This window comes from Scomber japonicus, chromosome 15 (genome assembly GCF_027409825.1).
Source record: "Scomber japonicus isolate fScoJap1 chromosome 15, fScoJap1.pri, whole genome shotgun sequence".
NCBI classification, from domain to species: Eukaryota; Metazoa; Chordata; class Actinopteri; order Scombriformes; family Scombridae; genus Scomber; species Scomber japonicus.
Window position 1 is genome coordinate 24,233,818 of NC_070592.1, and position 12,105 is coordinate 24,245,922.

General features: G+C 40.0%; 1 protein-coding gene across 1 annotated transcript in view; it reads left to right on the forward strand.

The window, feature by feature from the left end:
* The window catches only part of LOC128374114 (solute carrier family 66 member 2), a 30,709-nt gene extending 18,886 nt beyond the window's left edge, over positions 1–11,823 (forward strand). Inside the window, exon 4 of the mRNA XM_053334372.1 lies at positions 10,836–11,823. Coding sequence (XP_053190347.1) covers positions 10,836–11,046 — 211 coding nt within the window. The 3' untranslated portion in view covers positions 11,047–11,823. The remainder of the gene's footprint in view (positions 1–10,835) is intronic.
* The last annotated feature ends 282 nt before the right edge of the window (positions 11,824–12,105 follow it).

Consider the following 12,105-nt stretch of genomic DNA (forward strand, 5'->3'; position numbering starts at 1 on the left):
CCGAGCAGTTCCCGAAGGACTTCTATGTGTCAGGTGAACTGTTATTTTGCTAAAACACACTGTTTTTTTGTTAGTAACAGTAAAAGGTAAAAAACCAGGATTCACGAAAATTAAAACGGAAAAAACGGAATTAGGGAAAAAATCAAAATAAAACAGATTTTATAGGGCCCTATTTAGTGTCCCATGAACTGATGCAGTGAAGTACAGTTTCAGTCATCCTGTTTCTCTATGAATGTACAGTAATATTAGCTGTGTTGCATCATAAGACTGCATTATGTAACATTCAGCAAATAAAACATGAAAGTCATTCTGACATTACAGAACTTCAAACACATTTTTCTCTCATTGCTATTTGATGAGAATGTGTTGCTGCTTAAAGATTTATCACATATTGCCATGCTGACAAACTATAACCGATAAAAAAACATCCTTATTTCGGGGCTAAAATGAGGACGCAACACTTCTGCAAATGGAAAAAAAAATGGAAACAGTTGTAAAATGCTCGACCCAGGCACTCTGTTTCAGAACATTTGACATTGTCATTTCCACTTCTGTTTATTGTTTGTTTCCTCTCCACCCTCTGTGCACAACCTGTTGAGTCTAGCAGGCTGTTGCTAGGTTACTTTACCTCAGCGTACCATTCAAGATGCACGTGTGTGTGTGTGTGTGTGTGTTTGTGTGTTTGTGTGTGTAGGAAAAAAAACAAAAGTGAGGACCTTTTGCTTTCCAGGTCCTATTTTATGATTAGAAGAACTTGCAGCGAGCAGCTTTCAGGTTAGGTTAGTGACTATGTGAGGCTGTGCATGAGGGAATGAATGAATGTTTGTGTGTGTGTGTGTGTGTGTGTGTGTGTGTGTGTGTGTGTGTGTGTGTGTGTGTGTGTGTGTGTGTGTGTGTGTGTGTGTGTGTGTGTGTGTGTGTGTGTGTGTGTGTGTGTGTGTGTGTGTGTGTGTGTATGAATGAATAAGTGCACGTACACATTTTGCAGAGACAAAAACAAACAGACAGGAGACGTAAGGCAGAGTGCCCCTTTTTATAAGTGCCTGGAATAGAAAAAAACAATCAAATCCCAGCACGTCCATGTGGAAAAACATCACGCTGACTTCCTTCCAATTAATGGCTCCAGCTGGAGGAAAGTTTTAGGTGTCGGACTACTTCCAGTACTTGAATATTCAGGCATTAAGAAGCTTCACTGACTTATTCACCCTCCCAACAAGGCAGCGGAGAGAGTCAGAGGAAGGGTAAAAGTTAGAATGAATCATAGCGGATGTGCTCTGCGTGTGTGTGCACAGTAGGGCTGAGTTTTTTAATAATAAAAAATATGGCTGGAGTTCAGGTGTGATCACTCCTATCTCGTAGCTGTTTTAAATCCTTGGAGGATGCCGCCTGTACATTCTGTATCTAATGCTATTCTTCATCCAATCTAACCTTCTTTATTTGACCCCAGTGTCATTTTTAACACTTTGTCCTTTACTTGCTACGCTTGTCAAGTTTTCTAATCTCACACTCCATGTATGCAATTAACACTGATACAATGGATGTGTCAGTCCTCAAGAGGGTTTATTCTAGTGTAAAGTAACCTGCAATTCTGTGAAATAATGTGTTTCACTAATGATATGCTTGGAGATAACATGGTATTACTACTGTAATGTAGTCAGCTGTTTATACTAACTAAAACCAGACTGATATACATCGGTTAGCTGACATTATTGGCCGATCACAGATATATATGTTGTCTGATATGCACCGATACAAGTTAAATAGGCAATGTTTTATGTGTATTTGATCCTTTTTTATTAATTCAAGTTATATGTTCATAAGTTTTTGTTTTTTTTGTTATATGTTTGTAGTTAAACTGTGAAATATCATGGCTTCCATAGCATATCTATATCACAAGTGTTTGATAACCATATTGCAAAGAAAATGTGTTTTATATACCTATTCTGTATATATAAGATTACTGGCCGATATATTGATATCAGACTTTTTTTCAATCCCTAATATCGGTATCAGCATTGGCCACAAACATCCAGTATCAGTCGGGCCCTAATACTAACACAAGCAAATTATATTTTAGAACCAGAAAATACAGTTAAATCAGTTCTTTACACTTTTAGTTTTGTGTTCTAAGTTTCCTAGACAGAAAAAAAAATGACAGCCACTCTTCAAATACTGATCAGTTCTCTGATTATAACCCCATACATACCACTTCTTCAACATATGAAGACATCCAAAGGTTGACAAGCCTGCTGCTAAGCTTTGATTCAACAATCGCTGTTTGGTGTAAAGGGTTAGTAAACAGGTAATTGTTTAACACTTAAAGCGTTACCCTACAGTAGTCATATTTAAACAATAAGATATATATAATTCATTATAATACATTGGTATTACTGGTGACCTTTTTCCCACTGGTAATAATATTTAGAGGATGGATGTTGTAAATGTCTTTAGCTGACAATGAAGATGTTTGGTTTTGTTTATTGCCTTTTCACTCCTTCCACCAGTTGCAATGATCACAAACTCAGAACAAAATTTCAGCCATATTTGGACCGAAGGAATAATACCCTCCTCCCTTTTTGTGCCATAAAGCGATCCAGCTCTTCTGTTTTGAGCATCTGAAAGCTGTCCCATACTTGCAGACTGCTCTGACTATCACCAGGGTCCAAAATTAATACCCACCAGGCGCCAAATGCAGGTAGATTTCTCAGAAGGCTTTCAACCACATTAGCGGGTAAATGTTTGTACCACAATAATGATGTAATAGAATATCTGGCATGATGGCTCAGATGAAATTACTCATGTTTGTGCCTATTTAAAACTGTAGGAGTGCTGGAGATGTTCTGAGTTGAAGCAGCGCCACCCACAGACCATTTTGAGCACTCCCAGTTTCACGTCACTGTTTCCCATATGGAACATCAACTACTGGACATCGCACCTCTTCTGCTAAACAGTCACTTACTGCTGCTAGTTACTGTTAATTTACTATCTTTTAATACCTTATGATCTCATTTAAATGTACTGCAATGAATGTGTATGTGACCCATAAAGGGAATTCAGTAGTTTGGCCAGTTAAAAATATGCTTGGCTGGTGGGGTTTTTCAGATGAGTAAAAACAAAAAAAAAAGTTAATTTCAGACTCTGGTTATCACACTGCACTGTGGGGCAGTTATCGAGCCGAAACAGCTCTTACGCAGTGATTAGCAGACCAGACCTCTCATTTTACAGCTCATCTAACCCTCGAGAAATGGAAAAAGAGACACAGCGGAACCTTTGAAAGGGTAAGGGTCATAGAGATATCCAATGATCATATTAACCCAGGGGTAAACAATATCAAATGCAGCCTTTAAGCCCAGAGAAGCTGCCGGTGTTGCTGGGAATAGGCTTGTTTGCTGACCATGATAAACTGTAGTAATTCATCTCAAACAATAATTTAACTTTTTAAAAGTTTAGTAGCTTTAAAAGTAAAACGTGAAACTTGATTTGGAACCAAGTCGAAAGATCTCAGCCAGTGCTACTGTAAATACCTCTGGAGACAGATACTTTATGAGGGACATTTGGCCATATTAAAATTGTGTATGTGTGTGTGTGTGCGGAGGATGAGAGGGTGTTGAAGTTTTGTGTTAATAGTTTTCTGGCTGCCGCTATTATTAGCTACTCTTGAGCCTGCAGAACCGGAGGTACATACTGATACTGACCTGCCTGCAATAAAACAACTAAATCACAACAACACGAAGACCTCACACACACACATACGCGCACACACATACGCGCACACACGCGCACACTCTCTCTCTCTCTCTCTCTCTCTCTCTCTCTCTCTCTCTCTCTCTCTCTCTCTCTCTCTCTCTCTCTCTCTCTCTCTCTCTCTCTCTCTCTCTCTCTCTCTCTCTCTCTCTCTCTCTCTCTCTCTCTCTCTCTCTCTCTCTCTCTCTCTCTCTCTCACAATAGGGAGATGGGACATCCAGACAGCCAAGTGCAGCCTTATAAGGCTTGTGGTCTTGAGCTGTATCCCAGCATGCTAGATAACTGTGCCAGGGCCTTATTTAGCCTGCAGGCTGCTGTCTACACAAACACACACACACACACACAAAGGCAAAGGCATACTATTGTCAGGCCATCACCCGTGTGGCCGGATGTATGGTGCTCTGGCTCCCTGCAGCTGGAGACCCTTCAGATCATCTGTCCAACCCGTCACCCTCCATCTGCTCACATCACTCGTGGGGGTGCTTTTTCTTTACTAGGCTTGGATGAAACCGAACCAGTTTGTGTTTCAGTACTTCAGGGCAACAATCCTGCTGGGATTTAGCGATGAAAGTGAAGTCTTATATTGTGAGGCAGCTGTCTTTGCATTTTGGATGCTGTTTATTTTGGCATGAATCCAATTACACATAATTTGAACTGCTAAATGAGTTTGAAAATAGTGTTTACCAATCCAGTCAAAAAATATTGAGTTTCTTCTTATTGGAATCTCAATGCAAGTGCAGCTGAAGTGCTGAAGTAGACAAAGTGATAATGTACTTACAGCCTAGATCCAGAAGAAAATTGAATTCAGGGCTTGAGCGAAGGTATAGCAAGAGTTTCAGACTCTCCAAACTCTGCAAGTGGTTCTACAATGACTGATAGTTTTCCCTCAGTATCACCAGTGATGTGTGAAATGACAAGGAAAATTTGGTAACCCCTTGTAAAACATCCCTATTGTTAAGTTTGGAATAATCATCTTATTCCACAGTGAAATACAGTATCTCATATATATTCATATATTGTTATATATTGTCCCAACAATCCTTGCTTAAAAGTATCAAAAAATGTGCAACCAATGCTCATCAGTGATAGTAGAATTCACTAAAGCATAAAAAGTTGTAGTGCAGTTAAAGTGCAGGAAGAGATATTAATAAATGTCCCCAAATGTAATTTAATAAGCAGCTTCATGGGAATTCGTTCCAAATTTGCAGTGATGAAACCAGAACACTGCTTCTCCACGTTGGACGACCTGACAAGTCTGGACAGTCTGTATTTTGGCAGCAGATCAGAAATGTATTTTTTCTTAAAATGCCTCATAAACTGTTAGAAGAACATTTCAAATAATTTCTTTGACCACCAGGAGTGAGATCTAAGGATTGAAGTGATGTATTTCGGTACTTTTTAAAGAGATTTTAGAGAGACACCATCATGTTAGTCAAATCTTTTTGTAGATATAATCATGAACATGTCCTTCTATTTCACGTATAGATAATAGGTCATTTCATTCCTGCTATGTATTTCTAAAGGGGATACTCCACTGATAACCCTGATAAGGAAGTTTAGCCTTGAAACTTACGTATTTTTAACAGAAACCTTGCGTAACAACTTGAGGCCATTGGGTTTGAAAGATGTGGGCATGTAGCGGGCAAGGTCGGTCCAACCACTATCAGGTTCTATTACGGGAAATGCAGGATCCAGTATTTTTGGAGCTTGACCCACACTAGGGACAAAATGTCAGGATACCTCAACCTCTGCTACATCAATTCTAACTATTCGGTTTTATAAATCTCTTTGCAAGTCCCTCAACTTTGTGAAGGTACAAAATCGTAATCACTGGAATACCTCTTTTAAAGTGATTCGCTATCATTGTAACTTGGATGTCAGCAGCAGTGGATCGGTGGGACAAATATGTTTTTCTTTCCTTCTGTCATTTTGTGTTCCTCTTTGCAGTTTTGACACATTCTCTCCAAAAACCGATTCCCCACTGAGCTCCGCAGTAATTGCCCCGGTTATACTTTGTGATGATTTAGTTCTGGACCGGTGCTAGAAGCCAGACTCTCTCTCTGACTTATGTCGGCATGTTCTCACCGCTGTCTCATATCGGTGCTATGAAAAGCAAACAGAAACCTCAGAGATAAACGCTGCAGAGAAACGATAAGATAAAGCGTCCGACTTCTCCATCTGTTTAGATTACATATGAAGAAGTAATTCTTTATTCACTTAAATATTTATACTCCGAATTCCCTGCTACTTAATGAAGCAAATAATGGGTTCGAAATTGATGTTGACTCTGCAGCAGTTCATCCAAAAATGGCTGAGTAGCTGCTGTGTCACTTCATATTCACAGTAGCAGGTTTCTAAAGCTCAAACACTTGTACAGCACTGTCGAAACTGTGTCGACAGCTACAGCTCCTTGCCAGCATTTTTCTGTCAAATCCATTTTTATACCCTGAAGTTAAAAAAAACATGTAGATCTTCACCCATTCATTCATCTTGGCTTATAATTGCCCATAAATAAATGAGACAATCAGTGCTTTAACCTTTTAATGTGTCTTCTTAATGTATTCAAAGCCAGTGTTGCTATAGAAATCTCTCTGCAGCCCATCTTAGAAAGGGTCCAGTACAGCTCTACTTCATCATCACCACTGGCAACATTTCAGCCCAGGTCTCAGCATGATTTCTCTCTCCCTCCCTTTATATATATGTGTCTCAGGCAAGGTGACAAATAAGTAGCCAGACATGTTCTCACCTCGGTCCCGGCCCTCCCTTGTTACCTCTTATTAGGGAGCCAGCGGAGGAATTGATCAAACACAATTCCTGCCTCTCTCATCATTACCTGCAGGTACACATCGTCATAACTCAGACAGCAGTCACAGAGGAACCAAGGGGGAGGAGGAGGAGAGGGTGGAGAGCAGGGGAGAGGTGGAAGGGTCTCTTTCCACAGAGCTAACAAGCTCCTTACTCAGAGAGAAGAGTGAGAGGACAGAAAGGCAGAGGGGAGGCGAATGGATACAGGTATAGAGAGAAGCGAGGATACTGTGGTGGGAAGATGAATGGACGAGGAGGAAGTGAGAAGTACTGTAGAGAGCAGGCTTAAAAAAAAGAAGTATGTGAGAGTGGAAGCCATTGGGGATACTCAGACAGGCTTGTTGGGGAAAGAGAAGCTAAAAAATAAGGCTAGGTTTGCACAATTACTTTTACAAATGGAAAGGGCTAAGGTGGAGCTGGAGGCTTGAATAATGCAAAAAGGAGATTTTTGCTGCAAAGCTTCGAACCAGCAAGACAGACAAACAGGCAGTCAGGGTTACACTCATCTCAGCAGAGTTGGGGGAGCGAAGAAACACTAGATTACTTCTGACTGTCTCCCTCCTTTACATCTGTTAAGAGGCTTTGAGAAAGGCGGGGGAATATGCTAACACAAAGACTCTTCCTTCACCCGGTTTTCTTTATTGCCACATTAGCATGTTTCACCTGCCGCTGGAATCAAAGCCTCTCTCCGTGATGTGTTTGTTTCAGTTCATCACGAAAGAGTGACGAGAGAATCCAAAGAGGTGACGGTTTACGCTAATGAAGTCATCGGCTTCTCTTGACCCTGTTGTGGATTAATGGTTGAATGGTTATGGACCAATAATGAGCTGTGGATTCATCTCTCTTACTTCAGTGCAGTTGAAAACATCAGATGTGATGAAATATGTCAGCTTCATGTCAGATGTCACTCTCAATCAATTTGTTGGACAAGTACACAGCTGTTGAGAAAAATGGACTCAATGGGTGTTTGTATCACTTTCTCACCCTGTAAATTCTGATTCCTAGAGGGTCAAAACAAATATAGTTTCTTAGATAAATGGCATTAAGCCAAGCATACACACTACATAGCACAACTAAAGATCTCTAGTCTTCAGCTTTCCACCAGATGTTGGCGCTCAGATACATGGATTTGCTCCCATTCAGCCACAAAACCATCTTTAAGGTTGTTACTGATGTTGACATTGACGTTGACATTTTGGATAATGTCTGTCTCACTTTCTGTATTTCAATATATCGGAAACATGATTGGGTTTGAGGTCAGGCAGGTAAGTCAGGACCTCCCACACCGATCTCAGAAACCCATTTCTTTACTCACTTGTCTTTGTACAAGGTGGCACTGACATGTTGCAACAAAGAAGGACCTTACCCCAGACTGTTTCATCAAAATTGGAAGCACACTATGACACCCAAAAAACAAACCTTTGTTTGCTGCTGCATTGCGACTTCTCTTACTTGGAACTAAGAAGCAAATCCCCAAAACCATGAAAACAGCCCCTAACAGAGTTGTGAGCAACTACAATTTCACTTTGGTTTCATCTGTGGAGGTTGTACAACTGTCTGAGATATTCGTCTAAATCCTACCACCTGTTTCATTTGTGGTGCTCACAGTATTGAATTATTCAATATGAAACATTTTATAATGATGAGTGTTTTTCCAGAGGTAATGCTCTGGTTACTTAAGTACCCTTGAAAAAACAAAATTAAAGTAATTTCCCCGCTTAGAACCACAAAATGTCATTCGTCTCCATTGCAGCATTTTATAGTGTAGGCACACCTTACCTGAAACAAAGGAGCCTTTACTAACCCCAGATGAAATTATTAAACTTTTATGAAACATGTGATATTGGGTTTATAAAGCTTCAGTGAAAAAAAGAATGGGTGTTGCATCACAGTCAATGACTACATCAAAGACAATGTATTTAATAAGTGAGGCGACTGTTCATCTTGTAACTACGCTGATAACACGATGAAGTATGTCAGGATCTATCGTATTCATCAGCTCAGTAGGTGACAGCGATTGATCAATCACGCCACACACGTGTGTCACGATAATCAATCAGAGGAAAAAAAGTGACCACTGTATTGGGGTCATGGCAATATTTTGACAAATAAAACCAAAGCTGTTTGCATGGGTACATACATCTCAAGGGAACCAACCTTTTTAAATTCAGCATGGCACTTAAATCTCTCTCCTGCAGTCCTTATTTAAATAGTGCTGACTGACCAAAGTGACACGGCTGAGTGAAAACATTTCAAACACCCAAGCGTGTGTTTGTTTGTATTGTTGCAGGCAGGTTGCTTCAGGAAGCACATCTGAAGAGTCGCTTCAGTGTGTTTGTGTGTGTATGTGTGAACAAGAAGCGTACTGTAGACACAGTGCTGGCTCAGTCATTTCTTTGTCAGCACTGCATGTCTATCCCTGCCTCAGGCAAAATAAAAGGTTTATTAAAAAAAAACCAACCCCAACACAAGACACAAATGATGCTGTCATAAGCCGGTGAAAATACCTATAACTGCCACCAGCAGCACTTTTAATGGAACCACAGAAAACTTTTTGAAGTGGTGTCCCTACATTTGCAGCTTGTAAGTTGTGTAATTTAAAGAATATGACCTGTACATCAAGTTATTTGTTTGGACCCCAGGGCCTGGCTCTTTTCCTATTTGTTCCAGAGCTCTCGTTAGACTCCCTTTTCCATCTCATTTATTGAGTTCCCAGTGCTTCCCAGTGCCACCACAGTGAGGCTCATGCTTAAAGGAACTCTGCCATCTCCAATCACACGGGTGCTTTTCTCCAGTCACTTCTAAAACAACAACTCTTTTATTTTAGTCTAACTCATCCCTCGAATTCTCTCATGAGTGCCCTGTGGACAGCCAGCTATCTCAGTGTGTACTGGAAACACTTATGAGTTTTATGGTTAGAAAAGTGCCACAGGATGTTGAGTTGATGAGAAGCCGGAGCCCTGAGAAGATTATTTCAATTTCCCGTGGTTGTTATTGTGGCAAATTTGCAATTTTCCTTTCTTGCCTGAGATGATCTTGCATTTCTCTGACCCCATTTTCCTTCTGTCATTATTAACATGCGCTCTTGGCGACCAAATTGAATTAGACACAGTAAAAATATGTCTTGAAAATGATGTTTTTAAAGTTCTGGTTAACCAAGGTCTGGTGCTAATGCTAACTTAAAATGTACAGAGTCTAATAACATACCCACTGCCTCTCTTGGCTAAAAAACTGCTACTCAATTTAGCCAGCTAGCTCTTGTTTGCTTCATCAACAACAATGTCAAAGTAATTCAGAATAAATCAACTAAAAGCTTCTGCTATGAACAAAACAGTGCACAGAAACTGAACTATCCTTTAATTTAGCTTTAACAGCTAACTGCTGACATGGCTCTTCACTTTTATATAAGTTATAATGCAAACTCACAAGCCAACCAAGCTAGTTAGCCGGCAAGGTATATAGCGGTAGGTAGGTAACTATTTAAAGGATGTGCTCACAGTTTCTGCCTTAAAACAACAGAAATAGTTTTTAGTGCTGCAATCAGTTCTCCTGTCCATACTGTCTTTTTAGTGCCAAAGTCCCTTTTTTTGTTACTATATTTCCACCTCAGCTCAACATGGAAACACTGTCCTAGGAAACACAAAGTAGGAATTTTGATGCTAAAAAGACTGTAAATGTGGCAGATATCCACTTGATATGATTCATTCAGACCACTGAACCCTCATATAAGCTTCACATCAACTTTTACATACATTTTTTGTATAAAATTACCATTTGGGCCCAATCACTTACATTGAAAGCACATTTGAAGGGGATATTTTAATGAATGATTACAGCAAGGAAAACGTCTTACACTGTTCATAGAGGCACCTGATTGTTGTTTTAAGACACACTTGAGGGATTGTGAACCTATCCTTAAATTTCCAGAAGACTTTGGTCTGTTAAGCCAGAATTACTTGGACATTGTTGCTCTAGCTAACTGGAGCTGGCTGGCTAAGTTTGGTAGCCATTGTTGATTGAAAAGTGAAGGGTCAGGGACTGGTGACAACACCACTGTCATAAAAAGTGACATTAAAACAAATGTGTCATTGAAATTAGAACTTTTGTGTGATGAAATAAAATGTACTCCATCAGAATCCATTTGAGTTTTATAATAATGGGTATTGGTAATTTTACTCTATTTATATATTGATTACTAATTTCTTAATGTGTTTTTATTAATTTAATGTTGAATATTGGTGTTCCTTATTATTATTCATCACTCTTCTCTTTCCCTCTCCTCCCAGTATCAAGATGGTGCTGATGTGGACCAGTGGTGACACCTTCAAAACAGGTTACTTTCTGCTGACCCAGGCTCCTGTGCAGTTCTGGACATGTGGCCTGCTGCAGGTTGGCGTGGACTTTGCCATCCTGTTCCAGGTTTATTACTACAGCCGCTTCCCACAGAAACCTCTGTCCCACACCGTCTCCCACACCACCAGTGCCAAAGCCCTCTGAAAGCCTCTGCATGCTTTCCGAGGACATCTGATATCTCAGTGCTCAAAAACAGCAGTGAGGAAGCAACTCCACAGAAGCTTTGGACATGTATAAACATACATGAGTGCCGAAGCACCTTGATATGATGCAGGCTGCTCACCCTCACCATCATGTATACATGAAGATGCATACACACCCATAAATAAGGCATGAACATACACAGACATTCAGTATTGTTGGTGTCTGCACCCATGCCTCAAGGACACTTGTTACAAACTTAACCGTTTTCTTTTATTTATTATCCTACTGACCTATTCTCAATGCGATAGTATGCTTGTCTTGAAATGCAGACATCTCAGAGAATATATCCTTGAATCAATGTGTGCATGCAGAAGTATGCACTGAAATCTGTGCTCAAGGAATCGTGGACCAGATTTGTTGTCCACATACACATACGATTGTTGCATGGACCTTCTGCCTTAAAAACACACTTTCAAACATGGCTTTGCTGCGTTACCAGCAATACCAAATGTATGAATCAATCAAAAAATGACTGAATGTACAAAATGGCATTGGTTATTTTGTTGTTTGTTCCTAACACAGTGTAGAAATGCTGGTCAGTCTATCACTTGTTGGGCAGATGGTCACCATATGCTGTGACACACAGGCTCAACGTCTTGCGATAATACAGGAGCTGAACTGTTAGAAACTAGAGGCAATCAGATGTTACCAAAAGAAGAAGAAGAATCCCAAAGGCTTGGAGATGCTTTGTGTTGGCTTCTAAACAACTGGTCATAAATATTTTTGGTCTTGAGACTCACAGAAAGATGAGAACATCTATCGTTGTAAAAAACATGAAAGTAGTTTTACATGTGAAGCCAGTATTGTTGGAAGAAAAAGTGTCAAACTGTACACAACATCATGAAACACTGACATCATGAGCAGTTTTCAGCCTGTATGGTTGTTGAAGGCCAAATCCAAGGTTTTTGTATTGAAGCTGTAATCACATTTTGTATATTATTTTGATCATTTTCATGCAACAAATTCCAAGAATCAGTTTATCCACCAGATCCAAGGATT